At 44.0% G+C, this 27079-nt stretch overlaps 1 protein-coding gene across 3 annotated transcripts in view; it reads left to right on the top strand.

The window, feature by feature from the left end:
- The window catches only part of USF2 (upstream transcription factor 2, c-fos interacting), a 157166-nt gene that overhangs the window by 68862 nt on the left and 61225 nt on the right, over window positions 1-27079 (top strand). For 2 of the 3 annotated variants that reach the window (XR_003852586.1, XM_029576385.1), the window contains exons 3-5: window positions 13128-13243; window positions 21123-21245; window positions 22189-22342. Coding sequence is in view for 2 of the 3 variants with exons in the window: in XM_029576385.1 (XP_029432245.1) it covers window positions 13128-13243; window positions 21123-21245; window positions 22189-22342 (393 nt within the window). In the remaining variant the exon portion in view is untranslated. The remainder of the gene's footprint in view (window positions 1-13127; window positions 13244-21122; window positions 21246-22188; window positions 22343-27079) is intronic. The other variant, XM_029576386.1, reaches the window with a different exon arrangement.

Here is a 27079-nt window from a genome sequence, read left to right as displayed (position 1 = left end):
GCACGGGCAGTCAGACTAGCCTGCCTAAGTTTCGTTCACAGACTCCGAGGCAAAGCGGTCAGAGTAATGTCGGACAACGCCACAACAGTGGCCTACATCAACCGTCTGGGAGGAACCAGAAGCCAACAGGTGTCTCTGGAAATAGACCTCCTAATGTCATGGGCGGAGGTGAATCTTCAAGAGATCTCGGCTGTCCACATTGCTGGGAAGGACAATGTCGCGGCGGACTACCTCAGCAGAGAAAGTCTAGATCCAGGAGAATGGAAACTGTCAACCACAGCATTCCAATTGATAGTAAACCGTTGGGGAACACCAACCATGGACCTCCTGGCAAACTGATCCAACGTCCAGGTACCCAGTTTCTTCAGCCGCAGGCGGGAACCCCAGTCCCAGAGAATCGATTCCCTGGTACAGACCTGGCCACAGGAGACTCTGTTATACGCCTTCCCGCCGTGGCCCCTATTGGTCGCGATCATCCACAAGATAGAACACCACAGGGGACCAGTACTTCTAGTGGCCCCGGATTGGCCAAGAAGACCGTGGTACGCAGACATGCAAAGACTGGCAGGGAACCCCCTGCCACTACCTCCACACAGAGACCTGCTCCAACAGGGACCAATCCTCTACGAGGATCCAGCTCGATTCTCTTACGGTCTGGCCTAAGGAGGAGAGGATACTCGGGGGGCAGTAATTGACACCCTACTCCGAGCACGCAAGTTCTCCACATCTCTAATATACATAAGGATTTGGAGAGTATTCAAAGCCTGGTGCGAGGACCACGACATCATACCACGCTCAGTCAAAATTCCTGCAATTTTGGAATTCCAACAGATCTGCCTACAGAAGGGATTGTCCCTCAACTCCATCAAGGTACAGATGGCCGCATTGTCATGCTACGGAACCAAGAGCGAGAGCGGCAGCATAGCCTCTCACCCAGATGTCTCCTTCTTCCTGAAAGGAGTCAAGCACATCCGACCACCCCTAAAGTGGCCAGTGCCTCTTTGGAATCTCAACCTGGTCCTAGATTTCCTAGCAGGAACCTCCTTCAGACCTTTCCTCAGCCTGTCTCTCCAACTATTAACATTGAAGGCAGCCTTCCTGCTGGCAGTCTGTTCAGCCCGTCGTATATCCGAGCTACAAGCACTGTCCTGCCGGGAGCCGTTCCTCAGACTCACCCCGGGAACCATCCAGTTACGTACAGTTCCGCCGTTCCTCCCCAAAGTGGTGTCTCACTTCCATCTCAACCAAACCATCTCGCTACCATCGCCAGATGAGCATAAGAATTCGGAAGAGGCTCGAAGTCTACGCCATCTCAATGTCGGCAGACTCCTAGTCCGATACCTGGAAAGGTTGGAATCCATACGAAAGACGTCCCATCTATTCGTCCTTCATAGTGGGAGGAAGCAAGGGTAAGCGGCCTCGCGAGCAACCATAGCGCGCTGGATCAAAGAAATCATCAAGGCGGCCTATGTAGAAGCAGGCAAACCACCGCCTTTACAAGCCAAGGCCCATTCTACTAGAGCCCAGGCAGTGTCCTGGATGGAAACAAAGATGCTGTCACCCGCCGAGATCTGCAGAGCGACGACATGGTCCTCCATCCACACCTTCTCCAGATTTTACCGCTTGGATGATCATGCTCGGGAGGACACAGCATTTGCAAGGGCAGTACTAAGTGGGTCATGGGCAGCCTCCCACCCGGTTCGGGAGTAGCTTTTATACATAGAAACATAGAAATGATGGCAGAAGAAGACCAAACGGCCCATCCAGTCTGCTGAGCAAGCTTCGCACTTTTTTTTTTTTTTTTCAACTTATGTTACTCTTGGCTCTTAGTAACCTTTTGGTTCTATTTCCCTTCCACCCCCATCATTAATGTAGAGAGCAGTGTTTGGAACTGCATCTAAGTGAAATATCTAGCTTAATTAGTTAGGGGTAGTAACCGCTGCAATAAGCAAGCTATACCCATGCTTATTTGTTTACCCAGACTATGTAATTCAGTCCTTGTTGGTTGTTGTCTGTATATAGATCCACTTTTCTTCATTCCCCCATCCCATTGGTACTGAGTCTATCTGCTACATGCTAGGAAATGGAGAAATTATTTACCTGATAATTTCATTTTCCTTAGTATAGACAGATGAACTCACCATCCCACCCAAGGCTGCCGTTACTCATGGAATTCTCGGGGGATATCCCCGGGAGCGAGTGATTCACAGGTAAGCCATGCTTTCCTTCATCTAGGACATCCACCCTACCGGGTGTCGATGTTTCTCGGTTTAGAGCGCTGGCGGTCTCCAGCTATAGCCAATTCAACCAGTTCAAATTAATCAAGTTAATCAAGTTATAAAGTTAATCAAGTTATTAAAATTATTCAGTCATACATATATCCACAATTCTTTTTGAGGAGAATACTGAAGAGCTGCACTTCCTGCAGGGGTATATGTACTAGGGCTGACGTCAGATTGAAATCTGATAGCAGTTGGAGATGAATCCAGGAGTACACTATACCCATTGGTCCTGAGTCCATCTGTCTACACTAAGGAAAATGAAATTATCAGGTAAGTAATTTCTCCATTAATCCTACTCTCTGGTTCCTGTCTTTTAGTCAGTTTGTACTTCATGAAAGGACATCGCCACCTATCCCATGACTTTTTACTTTTCTGAGAAGCCTCTCATGAGGAACTTTGTCAAATGCCTTCTGAAAATCCAAATACACTACATCTACCGGTTCACCTTTATCTACATGTTTATTAACCCCTTTCAAAAAAGTGAAGCAGATTTGTGAGGCAAGACTTGCCTTGGGTAAAGCCCTGCTGACTTTGTTCCATTAAACCACGTCTTTCTATATGTTCTGTGATTTTAATCTTTAGAACATTTTCCACTATTTTTCCTGGCACTGAAGTCAGGCTAACTGGTCTGTAGTTTCCAGGATCGCCCCTGGAGCCCTTTTTAAATATTGGAGTTACATTAGCTACCCTCCAGTCTTTCAGGTACAATTGATGATTTTAATGATGGGTTACAAATTTGTACTAATAGATCTGAAATTTCATTTTTTAGTTCCTTCAGAACCCTGGGGTGTACACCATATGGTCCAGATAATTTACTACTGTTCAGTTTGTCAATCAGGCCTACCACATCTTCTAGGTTCACCATGATTTGGTTCAGTCCATCTGAATCATTACCCATGAAAACCTTCTCCGGAACAGGTATCTCCCCAACAATCCTCTTCAGTAAACACCTAAGCAAAGAAATAATTTAATCTTTTCACAATGGCCGTATCTTCTCTAAGTGCCCCTTTAACCCCTTGATCATCCAACGGTCCAACTGACTCCCTCGCAGGCTTTTCTGCTTCGGATATATTTTTTAAAGTTTTTATTGTGAGTTTTTGCCTCTGCGGCCAACTTCTTTTCAAATTCTCTCTTAGCCTGTCTTATCAATGTCTTACATTTAACTTGCCAACGCTTATGTTTTATCCTATTTTCTTCTGTTGGATCCTTCTTCTAATTCTTGAACCAAGATCTTTTGGCTAAAATAGCTTCCTTCACCTCCCCTTTTAACCATGCCTGTAATCGTTTTGCCTTCCTTCCACCTTTCTTAATGTGTGGAATACATCTGGACTGTGCTTCTAGGATGGTATTTTTTAACAATGTCCACGCTTCTTGCACACTTTTTACCTTTGTAGCTTCTCCTTTCAGTTTTTTTCTATTTGTTACGCACGTAAATCCCGGACTTTATAGTACACATATAACTGATAGTATGTGTGTACTTGAAATAGAATTCCACTTGATTTCTCTATCTGCCTTCTGTTGAAATCCCGAGGGCGGCTGTCTCTGTTACTTCCAAGTTCCTTACCTACCTCACACCCAGGGCAGGGACCTCTTAGTTGTTACCTTTCTTACTTAACAAGAGTTCTCAGTTTAGTGTCTGAGGCCTGTAGCACTCAGGGATTTCGCTGCACGGGCTGGCTTGTTATAGAAAAACACTCATAGCTTTTATATTACTCAATAATACTCTTTATTATGGAAAGCAAAGAAAAGCCAGGAGAAGAATACAAGAAAGATACAAGCTTCTTGAGAGTGGCTTGGAGTGTCTAACCGTGACGTACTACCAAAGCCTGCTCAGATTCTAAGCTACACATTACATCCTTATATACCAATATTGCTGACAACGTTTGTTCTTTTTTTTTTTTCATACTCAGAAGCCTCCCTTATTTGGAATAGAGAACTACTGAACCTTTACCTAAACTAATGTCAAAGTACCATTATCTGGTATACTCCCCCCATTCCGTGTTCATTAGCTAGGCCTTGAGCTGGAGACAGTTCTCTACACAAACTGCTGCTGTTCCTCACCCAGGGTTTCCTTGCCTGCTCATAAAGACAAAATGCATTCTTTTCTCTTGTGCAAAACTGTTCCATTAATTTTCATTATTTAATTATTTAATCCAGGTTATTATCACTTCACATAATATCCCTTTATGGGATCTTCATTTCCATTGGGATTTTTAGCAGACAAAGTGGATATTTTGGAAGAAATTATACAGAAATTAAGTTGATGATGAGCCCCCTTCCAGCTTCAGAAATGAGTGTTGCTTCCTATGTCTCCTTGTCAGTTTACTTGGGCAACGGATATCTCCACAACGGTTAGAGAGACTCTCAGTTCCTCGGGGAACTTGTGCATGCAAAAGAATAAAACCCAACAAATTCTTCACTCACCGTTTCCTATTTGAACAGCAGCCAAGTCACAACCTTCTGCGTGAACACACGTGAAAGTGCAGACTTATTAACTCTTCACCAGTGGGTATTAATGATAGAACAGGCATGCAGACATTCAGCTGTATTACAAGTAACTTACCTTTTGGGGATCCTCAAAATGTTACTGATTTACCTTGGTGTGTAATCTTTTGACCACACAAATGATCTCTGCGGCAAGCAAAAACTGTTTAATCTATGAGATCATACAACAGTTGCCTTCTTGCATCTGTTTAAAACAGAAAACTAGATCAGTTTTGTTCCAGTCTTCCCAGCAGATTCAGATTTATTGGGACCTTTCTCTGTTAGACTGGAATGTAGATTGCATATCTGTTTTTCCACCTGCCCCACTAATCGCCTGTGCAGTGTGAAAAATACCCTAAGATCATAACAGTATAATCATCACAGTTCAGGCATAGCCCATACATGTTGTATTTATGTACCTGGTATAGCTGTCCTGCAGTTCTCCATTCCCTCTTGGATTTGTTGATTATCTCAACAAATGGGACATCTGCTTCATCTGAACCATCCCTCCTTCAACCTTGTGGCTTGGAAGTTGACTGCACAGCAGTTGCCTAACTGTTCTTACCCTATAAGGGTGTGAACGTAATCATGTCTACCAGAATGCTGCCAACTGCCAAAGGCTTATTGAGCTGATTAATTTCTGTTTCTGCTTCAAGACTTCTAACCTCCTCAGTCAAGGTACATCTTTATGCTATAGCCACTTACTATCCTTGAATTGAGGGTGAATATGCCTCCATTCATCCATTATTGTTCATATTCACAAGATACTTTTTAAACTTTGGACGTCCACTAGTACTCTCACCTTTTCCATGGCTTCCAAATATGGTTTGGATACATCTGTTAAAACAATTGTTCTAAACATTATAAAGTTTCTCTCAAGTTTCTAATGTGAAAAGAGGTATACTTTCAGCCAAAATAGTTTGTAGTCTTTGGGCTTTAATTCATCAACCTCCTTTTATAACTCCTTCCAGGATAGATGGCACACATCACAAGTTTCTACCAACAGTGCTATTTTTTTTTTTTTTATTTATTTAGTATTTTTTATATACCGAGGTATAGCAGAGTTGCCTTCACTCCGGTTTACATATACAAACAACATGTTACATTGAACGGTGTATAAATATAAAATTAACACTAATGAGAGAAGACTTAGCAATGAGAGTTAATATAACAAAAAACACAGGGTGGATACCCTGAATAGGTAAACAGAGATATCTACTAACATCATAAGAAAGGGGGCATCTGTATCATGAAACAGGGGGATTTACCAAGGTGGATATTGAAAGATAGCAGGCATTGTTAGAGTGCTTTAAAGTCATTGAGTGCTGTCTTTGAAAGATTGGCGGAGTAGCCAGGATTTTAGGTCTTTTTTGAAGGATTTAGCGTTTTCTTGAATGGAGAGGAAATGAGGTAACTCATTCCATAGCTTTGGGCCAATAATGGAAAAGGCTCTGTTTCTGGTGGATGATAATTTGGCCTGTGGAAGTGAGGGAATCTCTAGTTGAATATTACTAGTAGTTCTTGTTGTTCGTTGAGGGCAATGTATGTGAATGATGTCATCAAAGGCAGTGAAGTCGGCTTTATATATTGCTTTGTGGAGTAGAGAGAGAACTTTGTATTCTACTCTTTTTTTCAATAGGGAGCCACTGTAATTGGTTGAGAACAGGCGTAATGTGATCAACTTTTCTTTTACCTGTTAGTACTCTGGCTGCAAGGGTCTCAAAGAAGACTTTGGAAGGCCAATCAATAGGGAATTGCAGTAATCCAAGCCGGAAAATATTTATTTATTTATTTATTTAACAGTTTTTTATACCGACCTTCATAGTAAATAACCATATCGGATCGGTTTACAGTTTAACAAAGGGAAAACTAGAGTAATAATTCAAGTAAACGAAAGATAACAATAGGTAGGAATAAGTCAAAGTTACAATCAACAGGGGGAGAGAACTTGGAAGCTTACAACAAGCTGGAAAGAAGAAAGGCCGGTAAATATGAGGGCTTACAACAAATATGGAAGCTTACAACAAGCTGGAAAGAAGAAAGGCCGGTAAATATGAGGGCTTGTAGGACGATTTTGAAATCCTGGGGGTGAAGCAGTGGTTTTAGGTGTTTTAAAATTTGAAGTTTATGAAAGCCTTCTTTAATTTTTGTAGAGATGTGTTTTTTGTAATTTAGGTCAAAGTCTAACCAAAAACCCAGGTCTTTAACGCTCTCTTTAAGATGGATGAGGGACTTGTCAAATTGGAAGGGTGGAATTGTTGTATGTCCAGGATTTTTTTTGGCGATTAGCATACATTCGGTTTTGCTTGTATTTAGACATAATTTAAGATGAATTAGCATGTTTCTGATTGCGTCCAGGTGTGAGGCTGCTTTTGACATAGCATCTTCTATCGAGGAGGAAATTGGAATGAGGATTTGTATGTCATCGGCATACACGTAATACGTTATGTCAAGTCTTGTTAAGAGATGGCATAGAGGGGTAAGGTATATGTTGAATAAAATGGGTGAAAGTGCAGATCCTTGTGGCACACCTGTTTCAAGAGGGATGGGGTTCGATGAAATCTTGTTGTGAGAAACTTTGAAGTGTCTGTTATTGAGGAAGGATGTGAACCAACTAAGAGTTTTGCCAGCTAGCCCAATGGATTCTAGACAGGAGATAAGAATTTTATGATCCACTGTGTCGAAGGCTGCAGAGAGGTCTAAAAGAATCAAAAGGTATCCTTTTTTGTTGTCAAATCCTCTTAGGATGGTGTTGGAAAGGTTAAGTAGGAGAGTTTCAGTGCTGTGGTTTTTTCTGAAGCCGAATTGAGATATATATATATATATATATATATATATATATATATATATATATATATATACATATAGCATATATATGCTATATGCTTTTATGCAAACTATTGTGTTATCTCTAGTATTCCTGAGGCCACATATGCATGTATGAAGTGAATCTCTTCCTTCTCGCCTTGTGCGTACAGAAGAAAATCATCCCTGCATGCTTTAGGCTCTAAAACAACTTTTCCTTCATGCAAAGGAAAGCATCAGCTGATTTGTCAGTTTTTGTATCTATTTACCTGTTACGTACGTACCTCTGTGAGCATAGTATTTATCTATATAATATTTATCTACATGTACATTGCCCAAATTGCTGCTGTATTTTAGCTGTCCAACGAATACCAGGCACTATGGAAAAATGGAACAAACTCAGCTCAAACTTATCCCATTTACTATCTCAATTATCACTATGTCTCAACCAAGCCAAAACAGAAATCATTCACATCCACGATGACCATCCCTCCTATCCACTCAAGTGCACCCCCTCTGACCACCCAGGAAACTCAATCAACCCGGGAGTGCCACAAATCTCACAAACCTCACTCACGCCGTCCACAAGAAACCTAGGCGTAACAATTGACAGCCAACTCAACTTTAAACGACACATCTCCAATACAATCAAAGATGGATTCTTCAAACTGCAGACATTAAAAAAACTCAAACCCCTTCTCCAAGAGCACGATTTCAGAACAGTCCTCCAATCAATTATCTTGTCAAGACTCGACTACTGCAACTCCCTCCTCCTCGGACTACCAGAAATACACATCAAACCCCTCCAAGTTCTACAGAACGCTGCCGCCAGAATCATCTCTAACAACAAAAAATCCCCTCACATCACACCCACGCTCAAAGAACTCCACTGGCTACCCATTACACAAAGAATCCAGTATAAAACCCTCACCCTCATGCACAAAAAAATAAACAACAACAAAATGGACTGGCTAAACAACGGAATACAACCTTACCCTACTCAAAGAACTCTCAGATCCACCAACACTGGACTCCTAGCCGTCCCCAATCTCAAAGCTGCACACCTCAACGTCACCCGCAAACGAGCCATAACAATAGCGGGCCCCACCTTATGGAACACCCTCCCCACCTGTCTCAGAAACGAACCTTCACTGCAAGTCTTCAAAAAACACCTCAAAACATGGCTATTTTTAAAAGCTTTCCCACCCGACACATAACCCGCCCAATTCGCACCATCCACTCCATGCCCCCTCCACAAGCATCTCGCCCCACACCTTTCCCTCCCTACACAAGCATCTCCCACCACCCTTTCCCTCCCTATCACTACCTTCCTCCCACTCATCCCTTCCTCTCCCCTACCCCCTCTACACTCCCTGCTCTCCTTACCATAATTTATCCTCATCAACAAGCCAGTTATGTATATATGTTATATACTATAGTCTAATGTTCCATGTACTCCTGTTAGTTCTGTTACAACTTGTTATATTTATTACCATGTTATAATGTAAAATATTCTTGTTATATTTATTACCATGTTATAATGTAAAATATTCTTATATCTATTTAATACCATGTTATAATGTAAAATAGGGCTGTTACCACCCTATTCCTTTAGTTATCTGGAAACCGATGTGATATCTCGATCGAATGTCGGTATACAAAAGAAATAAATAAATAAAATAAATAAATGATGGCAGCTCACTAAGGTAGTGCTATGCCTTGGTAAAAGCTCATCTACGAACAGATATATGCTTCTTAATATCTGCAAAGCTGTTTCTTGGTCATTTTCTTCACCTCATTTCCTCCTCTACTGTCTGGTCAACCAGTCAAGAATAGGGACAGATTTTGGACAGGCAGTTTTGCGTTTTCTATTATCCTAGTAGTTTTCTCTTCACAATGGAGTCCGGGTTGCTTTTAAGTAATCACAATGCCTCGGCTTGGGACTCCCCACAAGCTTGTTTTCTGTAAATAGTAGGATGAATTAACCATAGGGTACCTGCCTGCGTCCTTGGAGGGTTGACTGAGATGGCTTACTAGGCGGGAATTCTTGCATATGCTCAGTAGAGCAAAAGCTCTATTGAGCTGAGAGAGAGGTGTGTTTGGTGCCACTGGATGACATCACCCACATGTCCTGGCTAATTCATCCTGCTGTTTACAGAAAACACTGTTTACATTAAGCAAACTTGTTTTGTTTACATCAAGCTTTTTATCCTCCTTTAGAAGCTGAATCATGTAGGGTTGCGCATGTAATAGTATCATTTATCATAGCAGTTTTCAAAAGCCCTTTTATGCATGTAAATCCTTTTGAAAATTACCTTCAGTAATTATCATCTTTCTGTTGCATAATAATGTTAATTATGTTATTACCCCCATATATCTTAATCCAAGTTAATTCGACCTGTTCATTGTAAGACATTTACTTGTCATTGTTGTTATTGTTTAAAATGTAAACCGAATTGATCAATAATTTTGTTATTGGAAAGTCGGTATAGAAAAAAGCTAAATAAATAAATAAATAATAAACACCCATGAATGTAAGAAACCCTTACTGTAATCTTCATTTCTTTAAGGGGCAAGTAGGATATAGTAGCCCAAAGCTTCTAGAAGTTTTTGATATGCTCCACTGAGCATGTGTTTCATGAATGTTGCACTGGGTCCCCCTCGGTTTTAGATTTTTCTGCAGAGTCAAACGGTAGGGATGTGTATTCGTTTGAAATGATTGAGTAGTCCATTTTCATTTCATTTGTGGATCCATGATATGAATGAAGAAGACCCACAAATTTGAATTAAAATTTTTGTTTAATTCATTTGTTTCCCATTCAAGTCTATGGCTATGCACTGCTGATCTAACAAACAACTGGTAACTATTGCCTGTTTGACATCATAACCTCCTGGGATCTGAGGCAGAACAAGGTGGCAAAGAGATCCGATGGAGGATAAATCATGGTGAAGCATCTTTTTATAACTAGCCTATAGTTGCCATCTAGATCAAGTGACACTGATGTCCTCCCACTAAAAGGTCTGAGAATGTGCAAGAAACTATTTCCTCTCTAGTAGTTGATAGAGAAGGATTTGTTTTTCAGAAGCTCTTTGAGAGTTCAAAAAAGATTTTAAAAGTTTGCTTTCCTAGCGTGTAGCCAGATGGATTCAAGACCAATGGGTATAGTATACTCCTGATAGCAGATGGGAAATGGAGTCAGATTTCAAAGCTGACGTCAGCCTACATATACCCGTGCAGGAAGCTTAGCTCTTCAGTATTTCTCCGTCTCCTAAGCAGATAAGGAAACTACACACACTAGAATAGTGTTAGAAATTTTAATCCAAAGAAGAAAGAAAACTTACCTCTAGAAGACGAGCCCCACTCTCCTGCAATTATACCTTATAATCCCTCCCCCAGTTGAGAATTCCTGAGGTGATTTCCGAGATCCCTCAGAGGCAAGCCTCGGTCTGGTAGCCGGCTCCCGGCATGGACTTAGCCCCCAGGGCAGCTGAGAGACAGCGGATGCAGAATAGAGCGCGGCAGTGAAGGGAATTCCCTCTCCCCCCCCTCTCCCCCCCGACCTCATCCATGGCATCGACGAAGTCAGTGTCGGAACACCGACCGAAACATCGACATCCATCGATTCCGGAATCTCTGCTATCCCCGAAGAAGTCGACTGCCAAGCGGCCTTGCCTGCAGGAAACACCGAGGCCTTTGACACCGAGGCGTTCACCTTCTATTGGGGTGCCATCCATCGAACCTCCACAGGGCCCTGTGGTAGGACCGATAACGCCCCCACCGCCACCACGTGCATCAGCTATCACGGAGGAATTGAGCGGATTTATCCGCCAAGCGGTGCTACAAGCGCTACAGGAGCAGCGGGGATAGCAGAGATTCCGGAATCAATGGATGTCGATGTTTCGGTTGGTATTCCGATGCTGACTTCGTCGATGCCATGGATGGGGTCGGGGGGAGAGGGAATTACCTTCACCGCCTCGCTCGATTCTGCACCCGCTGCCTCTCTCAAAAGCATTCCAGAAAATAATAGCCCAGTGGGGACATCTAACGATGGACTTAATGGCAACATGGACAAATGCCAAGACAGGCAGGTTTTTCAGTCATTGGAAGGATCCAGGCTCCAGCGGGATAGATGCCCTGATAAGACCCTGGCTGAAGGCGTGATAATATCTGCCAGGAAGTCCTCAAGCAGAAGGGTAATGGAAACAGTTTTCATCCTGGACCCGTTTGCTTTCGACCTGCAGGAGATACTTCAGTACTTATTCTCTTTTTTTTTGTTGTTGAGCCTCAGTACCTCTCCTGTCAAGATGCATCTCCGTACCATAGTGGCCTACCACATTCAATATCCACTCATCTACCAATATCCACTCACCCTTTAGTATCAAAGTTTGAGAAGTTAATGGCATACCAAACCACCTGTATTGTGGGACTTTAATGTGATTCTCACACAGCTTATGAAGCCTCCCTTCGAACTATTGGAATTGGCTTCTTTGAAGTTGCTCACATGGAAATTGTCTATTCCTTGTTGCAATTGTGTCTCCTAAGAGAGTCGGTGAGCTTCAGCCATTGGTGCATTATTTTCCATATATGAAGTTCTCCCAAAATAGGGTGGTGCCCCGCATCCACTCCAAATTTCTACCAAAAGTGGTGTCAGTTTTTCATATAAATCCAAACCATCATCTTACCCATGTTCTTTCCATGATCACATGCTCATGAAGGGGAAAAGCCCTTCATTCATTGGACTGTGAGAGATCCTTGGCAGACTACTGAAACAGATCTTGGCCACATCATCATGCCTCACAACTAGTCATTTCTTATGATCCTGAGCATAGCAATTGCCAAGTGTACTTTATCCAGCTGGCTAGCAGACTGTATTGTGCAATATTATGCTCTTGCTGTTCTCCAGATTAGACTCCATTATAGCTCATCAAATGAGAGCCATCAGTGCACACCTTCACATGGATAAGCAGTTTTGCGTAGCTCGTTTACCAATAGTCTACTCTCCACAATGAGGTCCGGGTTGCTTTTTCGGTAAGTGCTCTGCTGCAACCCTCAGCTTGGGACTCCCTGCATGTCATGGCTAATTCAGCCCTGCTTATCAACAAAGAAAACTGTGTTCTCCGTAGACAGCAGGATGAAATAGCCATGCTAATACCTTTCTGCCTACTTCCCTGGAGAGTCGACCACGTAGGTTATCTCTAATATTGACTGAGGGGTTCATGAGGCAACTCCTGCACAGGAACTTCTGTGTATGTTGAGTAGAGCAAAGGTTGTGTGTGGTTGTCTTACAGTGAGTTTTTGCTTCTACGGCTACGGTTTGGTGTGTTTGCATGACGTCGCCCACATGTCATGGCTAATTCATCCTGCTGTCTCTGGACAATGCTGTTTATAGTAAGAAAACTTGCATTATCAACATGTTACATGGAAATTGTGTGGGAAAACCCAGCCAGTCCTCTCTTCTTAGCTTTATTTTTCTATCCTCTCCCTTGAACAGATAGTAGGAGGTGTGGTCTGGCCAACCTATCCCTGGTAGTTGATTGTTTAATTTTTGTTTTCAGGAGACGGGCCAAGCACAGAGGAGCAGGCAGCAGTGGCTATTGCCAGTGTCCAGCAAGCTGCTTTTGCTGACCACAACATCCAGTACCAGTTCCGCACAGAAAACAATGGAGGGCAGGTGAGGGGAAGGAAGGACTTTGTATGTAATTCCTCCTCATTCTTTAGAGTCAGCTAGGAGCACATGAGAGATATACAGTAGCTGCCTCTCTTCATAGGTTCTTCATTTTTGTTCTCTGAAATAGAAATATGTGAGTAGTGTGACAGAAGTAACTGTAAGAGATGCTTTGTGTACTTTTCCTTGTGGTACAACTGTCAAGACCTTCCTGTAAAACCACTCAGACACCAGATAACCCAGCAGACATTGTGACATTTAGACTTTTCACAATGCCGGTTTAAAACACAACTATTAAAAAAGATATCTTTTTAAAATCCATTATCTAAAAGCATTAGTACCCCCTGTTTGGCAGACTTAACTACAAAGATAATTGCCTTTGTTTTGACATTGCATATCCTTACTTTAGACCAGTGGTTCCCAAACCTGTCCTGGAGGACTCCCAGACAGTCAGGTTTTCAGGATACCTGCAATGAATATGCATGAGGGAGATTTGCATGCACTGCCTCCATTGCATGCAAATGTTTCTCATACATATTCATTGTAGATATCCTGAAAACCTGACTGGCTGACCGTCTCCAGGACAGGTTTGGGAATCACTTCAGCTCTGGGGATAGAGCCTCCACCTCTCATTTGGTGTGAGTAACCCTTCAAAAAAAAAAAAAAAAAATAAGCATTACTTTGAAGTTGAGTATTGCCAGGACGCCATTTTTCTTTGCTTATTGACTAGGTATTTGCATAGCGTTTTTGTTCTGTTACTTTCGCATGTAACTATTTCCTAATTCCTTTTACTGGTCATTTCAGAAAAATGTGATGAATATTTATTTATTTAAATTCTTTTAATATACCGATGCTCAAGACGAGGTCTTATCGTACCGGTTTACATTGGAACTAGGGGAAAACCAATTAACAACAATATAGAAGGTAAAGTTACATTGAACAGGGAGCATAAACATGGGCATTGGAAGAAAAGACAGATTCAAACTAAAACAACTGGAGAGAACTAAAATAGTAGCCACCAGGCAACCAACAGAGTTATCTCTCTTCTGGAAAGCCTAGGATGGGTAGTAAACTTGAACAAGAGTTCCCTACAGCCTTCTCAGTCGCTGGAATACCTCGCGGTCCGATTCGACACCCAGGAAGACAAGGTCAGTCTGACCTCCAAGAGGAGATCAAAGCTTTGGAATCATCTGCTGACCCTGCTGAGCGCCACCCGGCCCACAGCTTGGGATTACCTACAGGTCCTTGGCCTTATGGCATCCACTCTGGAGGTGATCCCATGGGCGTGGGCTCATATGAGACACCGTACACCTACCTCTACCAGCCAGAGTGTGGAATCAGCTACGGTGGTGGTTGCAGCCCGGCCACATGAGCTGGGGGTCAAGAACGTCCTCCCCAACCTGGACCCTGCTCACTACGGATGCCAGCCTGAACGGATGGGGAGCACACTGCGAGGAACTCACCGCCCAAGGGCGGTGGAACAGAGAAGAGTCGGAGTGGAACATCAACCGACAGTCAGGCTAGCATGCCTGCAATTTGCCCACAGACTTCGAAACAGAGCGGTCAGAGTGATGTCGGACAACGCCACCACGGTGGCATACAACAACCGACAGGGCGGAACCAGAAGCCGACAGGTATCCCTAGAAATAGCCCCCCTGATGACTTGGGCGGAAGCAAATCTCCAGGACATCTCCGCCGTCTACATCACCGGGAAGCACAACACCACGGCAGACTTCCTCAGCAGAGAAAGCCTAAACCCGGGGAAATGGCAGCTGTTGCCCACAGCTTTCAAGATGATTGTGGATCAGTGGGGGACGCTGGGCATGGACCTACTAGCAGACAGGTCCAACGCTCAAGTACCCAGATACTTCAGTCGCAGGCGAGATCCTCTATCCCACGGATCGACGCCCTGGTACAGCCATGGCCTCGGGGGATCCTGCTATATGCCTTTCCGCCATGGCCCCTGCTGGGCGCCATTATACACAAGATTCAGCGGCACAGAGGCCTAGTCCTTCTAGTGGCCCCGGACTGGCCAAAAAGACCCTGGTACGCAGACATGAGAAGACTACTGGCAGGGAGTCCACTACCCCTGCCTCCACACATGGACCTGCTGCGGCAAGGTCCCATCCTCCACGAGGATACAGCTCAATTCTCTCTTACGGTCTGGCCCTTGAAAGGGCTAGACTGAAGAAAAGAGGATATTCGGGGCCGGTAATAGATATACTCCTCCGAGCACGCAAGTTCTCCACATCACTAACTTATATACGGATCTGGAGAGTATTTGAAGCCTGGTGCGAATCTCACGGCACCAATCCACATGCTGCTAAAATCCCTATCATTTTGGATTTCCTGCAAGATGGACTTCAGAAGGGTCTGTCCCTCAATTCAATCAAGGTTCAGGTGGCAGTGCTATCCTGCTACGGCCCCAGGTGTGACGGTAACAGCATTGCCACACACCCAGACGTTTCACGTTTCCTGAAAGGAGTCAAACACATTCGCCCGCCACTGAAGTGGCCGGTGCCCCTGTGGAACCTCAACCTAGTTTTGGAATTTCTAGCGGGACCCGCCTTCAGACCCCTTCGAGGCCTGTCCCTCCGTTTGTTAACCTTGAAGATGGTGTTCCTGCTGGCCGTATGCTCAGCACGCCGCATCTCAGAGCTACAAGCACTGTCCTGCCGTGATCCGTTTCTCAGAATCACTTCAGAGGCTATCCATCTTCGCACGGTTCCTTCCTTCTTACCCAAAGTAGTCTCACACTTCCACCTCAACCAAACCATATCCTTGCCTACCACGGACGGTTTGAAGAAGTCGGAAGAAGGTCGAATACTACGCCATCTCGACATCGGCAGGCTACTGTCCAGATACCTGGAAATGTCAGAAGCAGTACGAAAGACGGACCACCTGTTCGTCCTTCACAGCGGGAAGAAGCAAGGGGAAGCGGCCTCACGGGCAACCATCGCCCGCTGGATCAAAGAAGTTATCAAGGCAGCCTACGTAGAAGCGGGGAAACCACCACCTCTACGGGTCAAGGCCCACTCTACCAGAGCACAAGCGGCCTCTTGGGCAGAAACTAGGATGCTGTCGCCTGCGGAGATATGTAAAGCGGCGACGTGGTCCTCCCTCCATACCTTTTCCAGATTCTATCGTCTGGACGTCCAGGCCAGGAAGGACACAGCATTTGCAAGGGCAATCCTGAACAGACCTCGGGCAGCCTCCCACCCAGTCCGGGAGTAGCTTTTGTACATCCCACTTGTTTTGAGTCCATCTGCTACACGCTAGGAAATGTAGAGATTACTTACCTGATAATCTCGTTTTCCTTAGTGTATGCAGATGGACTCAGCATCCCGCCCGGCTGCCGGCATACATGGGGATTCACCGTCTCACGGTAAGCCATGTTTTCTTATATAGGGCATCCACCCTGCCGGGGGTCGACGCCTTCTGGTTGAGAACACTGGCGGTCTCCAGCTACCATCAATTGGTCAGGGTAATCCTGTTCATTTAATCGCTCGGTCAGTTACACATATATCCATAAAAGCTTTTGCAAGGAAGATTACTGAATTGCTTCACTTCCTGTGGGGGTATATGTACCCGTGCTGACGTCAGATCCGTCTCCAACTGCTAGCACGAGCACGCTATACCCACTTGTTTTGAGTCCATCTGCATACACTAAGGAAAACAAGATTATCAGGTAAGTAATCTCTACATTCTTTTTACAGATTAAGGGAATTCCCATGGTTTCTCCCATGGCTCCCAAAGTCACTTGTTTATATGTGGGACAATTTGAAGAACATTTTATATATCCTTCCATGTTGTTCAAGAACATTGGTTTTTTGGTAGAGATATATTGATTTATTTTGGATTTGGATAGGGCAGGAGGATTCGCTTATTGAATTCATTAAGTGGCTGAATACAGTACATACAAATTTAACATAAGAAATTGCCATGCTGGGTCAGACCGAGTCCATCAAGCCCAGCATCCTGTTTCCAACATAGACCAAACCAGGCCACAAGAACCTGGCAAGTACCCAAACACCAAGAAGATCCCATGCTACTGATGCAATTAATAGCAGTGGCTATTACCTAATTAAACTTGATTAATAGCAGTTAATGCATTTCTCCTCCAAGAACTTACCCAAACCTTTTTTGAACCCAGCTACACTAACTGCACTAACCACATCCTCTGGCAACAAATTCCAGAGCTTAATTGTGCATTGAGTGAAAAAGAATTTTCTCCGACTAGTCTTAAATGTGCTACTTGCTAACTTCATGGAATGCCCCCTAGTCCTTCTATTATCTGAAAGTGTAAATAACCAATTCACATCTACTCATTCAAGACCTCTCATGATCTTAAAGACCTCTATCATATCCCCCCTCAGCCATCTCTTCTCAAAGCTGAACAGCCCTAACCTCTTCAGCCTTTCCTCATAGGGGAGCTGTTCCATCCCCTTTATCATCGCAACTATATCTTATTTGAGATGCAGCGACCAGAATTGTACACAGTATTCAAGGTGTGCGGTCTCACCATGGAGCGATCCAGAGGCATTATAACATTTTCCTTTTTATTAACCATTCCCTTCCTAATAATTCCTAACATTCTGTTTGCTTTTTTGACTGCCGCAGCACACTGAGCTAATGATTTCAAAGTGTTATCCACTATGATGTCTAGATCTTTTTCCTGGGTGGTAGCTCCTAATATGGAACCTAACATCGTGTAACTACAGCAAGGGTTATTTTTCCCTATAAGCAACACTTTGCACTTGTCCACATTAAATTTCATTTGCCATTTGTATGCCCAATCTTCCAGTCTTGCAAGGTTCTTCTGTAATGTATCACAATCCACTTGTGATTTAACTACTCTGAATAATTTTGTATCATCTGCAAATTTGATAACCTCGCTCATCATATTCCTTTCCAGATCATTTATAAATATGTTGAAAAGCACCGGTCCAATTACAGATCCCTGAGGCACTCCACTGCTTACCCTTTTCCACTGAGAAAATTGACCATTTAATCCTACTCTATTTCCTGTCTTAACCAGTTTGTAATCTGCAAAAGGACATCGCCTCCTATCCCATGACTTTTTAGTTTTCTTAGAAGTCTCTATGAGGGAATTTGTCAAACTCCTTCTGAAAATCCAAATATACTACATCTACCAGTTCACCTTTATCCACATGTTTATTAACCCCTTCAAAAAAGTGAAGCAGATATGTTAGGCAAGACTTCCCTTGGGTAAATCCATGTTGATTGTGTTCTATTAAACCAGGTCTTTCTATATGCTCTACGATTTTGATCTTGAAAATAGTTTCCACTATTTTTCCCGGCACTGAAGTTAGGCTCACTGGTCTATAGTTTCCCAGATCGCCCCTGGAGCCCTTTTTAAATATTGGGGTTACATTGGCCACTCTCCAGTCCTCAGGTACAGTGGATGGTTTTAATGATAGGTTTAATGATTTCATTTTCAGTCACATACCATCGGGGATCGGTATCTCTCTTAGATATTGGTATATATAAACAAGAGGGTAAGTTTCTCACTTCTGTTTATCGAAAACCGGCAGGCAAAAATACACTTCTTCATTATTCAAGTTTTCATCCACAGAGTTTGAGAGATTATATTCCGGTAGGACAATTTTTGAGGCTCTGGCCATTATGCTCTTCTGCAGCTGCCAAAATGAAGACCATTTATCATCCATTTTTCTCCATAACATTAATCACTGGGTTGGGATTAGCATTAACTCGAGAGTTAACCTTATTAAGCTTCTCTTCAAAATAGTCTGCAATTTTATCACGTACTCATTTAAGCTGGACTTTTGGTTTCCTGTCAGTTCCATAGGATGTTTTGTGGATACCTCAGTCTTATGGGCAAAATAATCACCTCTAACTTTTTTTTACTATGTATCCTGTATTCCTGTAATTATAATGTATAGTGGGCTGATTTGACCACTTCTCAACTCTAAGAATTTGACATTACATGGAACAAATTACGTATAAACCATGGAGCATCCTTCCTATTCTCCCTTACCAGTACTATACATGGCTTAGATACCTTAATGTACATGTCTGTTAGGCTTTCGTTCAAAGATTAAAAATATTAAACTTTCCCCAGTAACCCATTACACTTTCCCCACATCCCCCTCACAATTTTGCATACTCTGTCAACAGTTCTTTGCTGCATAGCAGCTGAATACAATAAGCCTTGTTCTCCAGGTGAAAAACTAGGAGATGGGATGCGTTAGCTATTGAGAACAAAAAGCAATTTTATGATATAGGGAGATCTTTAAGTTTGCAGCACTGACATCTTGTGGAGGCCTTCCCTTTTTTCTCTGATTAGTTGGGTTTTTTTCTTATCTGACATGTTCACAGTGGAGAATGTCATGAGATGTTGGCAGATTTTAGGTTGGAACATGTTAAGGATCTTGGGCCCATTGCATGTCTTCATAAAAGACATGCACAATGGATATTAATGTCCAGTGAAGTCAAACTACTCAGAAATGCATTAGTGTACCAAGAAAAGTTAGACATACTCTGTCTTGGTGGCTCTCTTGGTCCAATTTGGCCAATGGCATGCTCTTTAAAATTCAACCTTACTTCATTATTCTACCTGCAGATGTGCCCAACCAGGGTTTGGGAGCCCATCTATCTGTTTGTACAGACTTGATTGACTGTCTTTCACTGTTCATTGTAAGGTGGTTAACAAAAATAAAAACATACATTAAAAGCAATATATAATGTAGTGTGAGAACTGCCACCTTTTGCAGTTCAGACTTTAGAGGGAAGTTGGCAAATAAGGAGGCAGCAGCAGATAAGATGCGTTGCTCACGGATTCCTCCTGCTGGCAGGAAGGATAGCACAAGGTACAGGGAGAAGAGAGAGATCAGACTTCACTGCCAGCAGCAGCAACTATGACCCTCTCTGTTTTCTCTCTGTACATAGCAAACGTATTTTGCAGTTCTGCAGCATACTGGTTGGGGAAACTCTGATTTAAAATAGTAATATACATTCCATTCACTGAAGTTTCCTCTGACTGGTGCTTTGCCACCATATGGAAGAGACTATGAAAAAAGAGAATATAGACTCAAGAAGTGCAGTATCCTGAAAATATCTGAATTGAAAATGCAACAAAATACCTGTTTAAGGATGGAAAGCACATGATTGGATCAGACCTTGGCACTGAACTAGAAGATATATATACCTTTTGTCTTTGAAGAATACTGGACTAGTTTGCTTGCATTATATCAGACAGATTGCAATGCAAGTTCCAGTGGTAGCACACTGCACCGCCATATGGGAGATCCATGTTCAATTCCTGGGCCTGTCTTCTGCTGGTCAAGGCTGGGGATGCTGGATTCTAGAGGGAACTATGTCTCTTGCTACTTAGCTGGAGCACTCTGACTGGGAGCATAGAAGATGGATAAATGGGTAAAATCAAAACCACCTAAGTAATTGCGACTGAAAACTTATGATGCCTTAGACCTGTTAAGGCAATTTTTGATTGAATTTGACCAATAAATAAAACTAGAGATAGAATTAATACAAACTCAGCTAGTACATTTTTCAAAACTAGCACTGTAGACTAATTAATTTTAGTTTGTTTGCACAAATTAAATGTATTGCAAGAAAACAAGGTTCTCAGCCTGCAGTGCCTCACACCCAACCAGGCAAGCTACTGGCACTCACAGCTTACATAGCCTCAGGCTTACCCAGCAAGTTAGTGACCCAGCCTGCAATGTGTCAGGCTTAGATCAACAGGTTTATCACTGAATTGAAGTTCTGGACATCAGCTTTTTTCAGTCTTTCCATTTTCAAAATAGGAACAAATGTGCCAATAAATGTTTTTTTTGTGTCTGCAGTGAATGGCTAATATTTCTTTATATTATCTTCTCTGTAGGTGACATACAGAGTGGTCCAGGTGACGGACGGTCAGCTGGATGGGCAGGGGGATGCGGCAGGAGCAGTCAGTGTGGTCTCCACTGCAGCCTTCGGAGGAGCACAGCAGGCTGTCGCTCAGGTGGTAATGAAGAGCTTCATTTGTTTTCTGTTTTAGGAAGGAGCTAAACAATTACTACCCATTCCCTTCTGGCTCCACCATCCTTTTTTAAAATAAGAGTTTAGATTCTCTCACTATTTTTTTTTTCATCCTCCTAGAATAGCTCTCACAGAGATGGCTTCACTGACTCTAGGGATCTGCCCATGGAAAGGAAAAGGCACCCAAAATGTCCTACCCTTTGCCAGTAAATGTATTACAAGTCCAGTTTTGTGATACACTGCTTCGGCACTCCTTACATTTGCTGTTTTATCTCTCTCTGAATTTGTTACCCTCCTGTATGCATTGCTAATTAGCAGCCTGTAATGACTGGGTTTGCTGGCAGGACCAGTGGAGTTGTATCTCTGAAGACGAGCCTGAGCTTTGCATGCCTTGTCATCCTCAGTTTATGACACTTGTGTGATGGCTTAAGTGATAAAAGCTAAGTGGCCCTGTTTTTCCTGCATGTCTTTTCCAGAGCAGAGGCTTGAAGTGATACGTTTTACATATTCACAGCTTCCTACTGTTGCAGAGCTGAAATTTGGTTTTCAGAGCCTGTTGTAATTGCAGAGAGAAATTGCTTTGGAAATGTATCGGGAACTATTCTTTAGGAAACAAAATCTCAAGTGTCCCCAAACTGATAAGAAAACAAATTAAAGTTAAATTTTCAGGTGAGGTAGTATGCTTAGGCCAGAGGGATAAGTTTGCACTGTGTTACAGAACAGCATTAAAAAATATTTTTAAAAAAAGATATGTAAAATAGATGCAGTTTCTGAAGCCATAGTTTCCTGTGATAAGTAATAATGTTCAGATATAATAATTAAAAACAGTGATAATGCATGACTATGTGAGTGAATGATTTGAAGGCCTTTTGTGTCTCTATTGAGAAACTGGGATAGTGCATCAAATCTAATTTGCCTTCTCTTTTCAGGCAGTGATCCAAAATCCTTTCAGCAATGGTGGCAGCCCATCGGCAGATGCGGTTAGTGGGGAAGCCCGGTTTGCATATTTTCCTGCTTCCACTGTTGGGGATGCAACAGCAGTATCGGTACAGACAGCAGATCCATCTCTGGCACAGGCGGGAGGTACGACTCTTATGCGTGATGGGGAAACAAAAAGAAAAACGCTTTTTTTTTTTTTTTAACTTGTTTCCTCTGAATTTATTTCTCTGTTTCCCAGCATATATCCAGAGCCCTAAACATGCAAGCAGCTAACAGCTGTTATGGGGATGTCTAATTCCCTTCTTGGACAGCTTTTCTTACACCTCTTCAGGAAGCCATCATGCACAATCTATCTGCCTTACTTTTTCCCACCTGGCTCTTATCTGAGCACCATCGTGCACAGTCCTCTCTCCTTACTCTTCCAATTGCGGTTTTGCAAGAGATTACTTGTTCCCAGGACTCGGAAGTAAAGTACTTTTCTCTGAAATTTTAAAAAAAATTTTATTTATATTTATAGCACCCTTCCCTCAGGCCCTTCGTTTGTGGTTTCGGAGAGGTTCCTGATTAAGTGCTGCCCACCACCACCACTACCACCTTTTTTCTATTCTGTTGTCTTTACTGAAAGGGAGCATTTTTTTTTTTTTTTTTGCATAATTGATTTTTAACTGATTGTAGAGAAGAAAGACAGCAGCTTCAAAATTTGCTTGGACAACATGGAAACATGACAGCAGAAAAAGACGATATGGCTCAATTTAACTTTATAATTCCCATCACTTCCTTAGAGATTCCCTGTATTTATCCCATGCTTTCTTTAATTCAGATGCGGTTTTTGTCTCTATCACCTCCACTGGGAGGCTGTTCATGCATCTCCCCAGACAGAAGGTGTCAATCAGTTATCAGACCCACTGCAAGTGTCTTTGTGAGGATCACAATGTGTCCCAGTGCTATATCTGCTCTAGGATGTTGCCAAAAGCCATCAAGATCCATAAGATGATGAGACTATTTTTTCATCCTGAAGGAACATCTGGGTCCACCAAACCAGTGCCAAAGATGGCATTGAAGTATAAGAACTGTGGAGCTGTGCTTGACCACAGGAGGCAAGGAGTTGCCAAAGGGAGAATCAACCCTTTCAGCTATGAAGTTCGAAGACTGAAAGGGATCTTAATCTTCTACATCAGGCTTCAAGTGCTGAAGCATGAAGCCAAGGAGAATTAAGACCATCAACAATTCTCCTTCACATAATTATGAGTGCAAAGTGGTATTGAAGCTCTTCCACCCCCAAAGTGTCTGTGCTTGTAGGAAAGCTCTACCTTCTGTCCCGGGCACCATGTTAGTGGTCCAGCTTCAAGATTTCAGTGTGAAGGCATTGGTGCCGGTGGTTGCTAACCCCCAAAGCAGAGCTGGACCCAGGACAAGCATTATCGCTTGAATGCCCTGCTGGTGGCTATGTTTCTTGCACTGCCAAGGATAAAAGCCTGCCTCAGCTTGAGTCTTAACTGTGTTCCTTGTTGTAGACCTCTGTTATTCCACCTTGCTCTAGTCTGTTTAGCCCTAGTGTCAGGGCCTTCTGTTCAGTGGACCCAGGACAGGACAGGATTTGACTGGCCTACATGGACTGGCCATCTACCCCTCAGGTTGAGACCTCAGGTTCTGGTAGCTAGCAGGACTTAGCAGAAGTTGCACACACAAGAACTAAAAGGCACCCATAAGGCAGACAGGGCTGAGCTATGACCGAGGCAGAGTGCGCACTAAACAAGACAGACAAGAATGATACAGAGCAAACAGGTACCAGGAAACCACAGACAAGACTGCCACAAAACCAGAAGGCCACAAACTTGGGCCAATTCCAGGGCCAAACAGGACAGGAGAGTCCAGATAGCCTGCAATAAGGCAGAGTAACAGAAAACCACAAGGAACATGACTAGAACTGAAACTGAGGCATAATAATCCCGTGAGATAGGCTTTTATCCAGTGGCAGTGCAAGGAATATGGCCACCAGCAGGCCCTCTAAGCCATAGGGCTTGCAGGACTGAGCAGCAGGTAATATGGCCCACTGAGGGCCTCTGCTGGCAGTTGCGAAGCACTGTACATAGATCCTCTCATAACACCTTCCTCTAAAAATTGCAAATTCCAGATGCCCCTAGGGGAGTGCCCCTCTCCTCTGGGCCCAGCTGAAATTGGGGTCTGAAGCATCTGGAACAGAGACTAACTGAAGCAAGGGCAAAGATAGAAAAAGTTTGTGAATAGAGCCTGCAGAGTAGAGTCAGAGCTTACAAAGCAGCAACATCTGGAGCAGAGTCAGAACCTGACTGGAGTGGACCTGGCAGAGCAAAGTCTAAAGCAGCTGGCTGGAATGGAGTCTGCAGAGCAAACTGTGGAATAATTGGTGTAGGTACTGGATTCTCTGGAGCGAAGCCTCGAATTGCTGGTGCTGGTACTAGATTTTCCAGGGTGGAGCCTCAAACAGCTGCTGCTTCTGGAAATAGACTGTGCAGCAACATGGACTGGATTCTCATAAGCGGAGCCTGGAGCCGACGTTACCAGAAAGACAGGCCCAGAGGCTGTACAAACAGCAGGGGCTGCCTTTTCTTGTACTAGGCTAGGGCTGGAGTCACTAAAGCAGGGCTTGAAACAGTCACTGAAGCAGGAAGCTGGCAAGCCTCACCGAGGAATTTGTTAGAGAAACATAGGCAACAAATCCAGTCTCCCGATTTTGTACTACTAGGGAAACAGGTTTTTGGGGGTTTTTTTGCACAGAAACAGAATTTTTATGAGGTACATACCTGGCTAGTTGCAGGCCTGGGTCTGAAAAAATGAGCCTGGTTTGAGAGTGGTCCTGGGGGGTTCTGTGAGTTCAGCGTGATGTGATGGCATTGGTGTCAGTGATTGCTAATTCCCAGAGGAGGGCTGGACCCAAGAAGAGCAGACTGTTCTGGCTAGAACTGGCCTGACACCTGGGATCTTCTGACTGGTCCAGCCACTACCACCTTGGGTTGAGCCCTTGGGTTCTGGTGGCTGCTAAGACTTAGCTGAAGGTCCGCACCCACAAGGCAGACAGGAACTAGAGTGCCCACTAAACAAGACAAACACTGGTATAGGACAGACAAACCAGGTACCAGGAGACCACAAACAAGGAAGGAAGGAAGAAAACCAGGCCACCACAAACTTGGGCGAATTACAGGGCCAAACGGAACAAAAACAACCAGGCAGGACAAGACAAATACACTGAACAGAAGGCCCCGACACTAGGGCTAAACAGACAAGAGCAAGGTGGAATAACAGAGGTCTACAACGAGGAACACAGTTAAGACTCAAGCTGAGGCAGGCTTTTATCCTTGGCAGTGCAAGAAACATAGCCACCAGCAGGGCATTTAAGCGATAATGCTTGGAGGACTGAACAGCAGGTAACATGGCCCACAGAGGACCCCTGCTTGCGAGAGGAAAGCCTTATACTCCTGAGGGAATTCTGTGCAAAAAAATTTAAATTCCTTGTACGTATCCAGATCAGTCCAGACTCCTGGGTTTTGCCTCCCTTCCAGCAGATGGAGTCAGAGAAATTTTTACTGACACTTAAGATGAGGTGCCACCTGCAGTCCCTCAATATTTCTCTGACTCCAGCAGATGGTGGAGGTGCAAAGCCTGCAGTCTAACAAAAAAAAAAAAATCAGAAAGGGCATATAGGCTTCTGTCTGCGCATTCCAGGTCTGCGCCTCCCTGGATGACCCCACCAGGGTTGTTGGACCCTGGTGGGGTCATCCCTTCTGGTGTGTGAGGCTTGAGAGCAGGGGGTCAGGGACCCTATGTTGCTTGGATCCCTGGCTGGACAGGGCTGATACCCGGAGGTCCCGGATCACTCTCCCTGTGGGATCTTCACAGCCTGTTGCCACCTTCAGGAGCCTGCTGCTGCTTTTTTTTTTTTTAAAGAAAGTGCCCCTTTTTTCCTTTTATTTGTTAACGTTTGTTAAAGTTTTGAAACAAAAAAAACCCCAAAAAACCCCAGCATCTATAGTGAGAGGTTTGTTTCTTTCCTTTGTGGGCAGTGCGTTTTCGCCTTTCTTCAGTCCCGTCATCTGGCAGCCAATGATTGAACTTTTATTTTCTTCTCTCCCGTGCAGCGCTCAACCAGGGGGGGGGTCCCCCGGTCTCGCTTGCGGATGCTGCGTGGGTTGGCCTGTTCTTCCTGTGGGGACGCACAGTCGCGTCTTTCCCGCACCAGCCTTTGCTCCCGATGCCTCCCTGGGGAGGAGGGGCCGTCGAGCTCCATGGGTGACACAGGCAGTGTCTCCCATGTCTTGGGGAAGCGTCCTTCAGTGCTTCTGGCTGAGGAGACCTGTTCCCCCTTAAGCATGGGAATGGCGGCCATACTGTCTTCATTTCGGTCGGCAGCACAGGCCGCGGAGGGGAGTTCGGATCTCCCTCCCCCGTTGTCTCCGGAGCCCCAGACCTCTGGGGAAGGTTGTCAGCGGTCTGGGCATCCTCCTGGCAGCAGTGAGGACCCGGGGATCCTTCAGATTCGTCATCTTCATTTTCTTCTGAGTTTGCACTCCTGCTCCATAAGGTCTTTAAGGCCAGGAAGGCTGCGCATCGGGGTGTATCCAAGGAGGCCCCTTTTGGCCCACCAAAAAGTCCAGGACCCCTGCAGCTGTCATGGATTCTTCCTCAACCGCCTCTGATACTGAAGGAGCCCAGGGAGCGGATTCCCAGGAGTCCGGGCCTGGGGTCATAAGAACATAAGAAAATGCTATACTGGGTCAGACCAAGGGTCCATCAAGCCCAGCATCCTGTTTCCAACAGTGGCCAATCCAGGCCATAAGAACCTGGCAAGTACCCAAAAACTAAGTCTATCCCATGTTACCATTGCTAATGGCAGTGGCTATTCTC

The sequence above is a fragment of the Rhinatrema bivittatum genome, chromosome 14 (genome assembly GCF_901001135.1).
Source record: "Rhinatrema bivittatum chromosome 14, aRhiBiv1.1, whole genome shotgun sequence".
Lineage (NCBI taxonomy): Eukaryota > Metazoa > Chordata > Amphibia > Gymnophiona > Rhinatrematidae > Rhinatrema > Rhinatrema bivittatum.
This window is presented reverse-complemented; position numbering and strand designations above follow the sequence as displayed.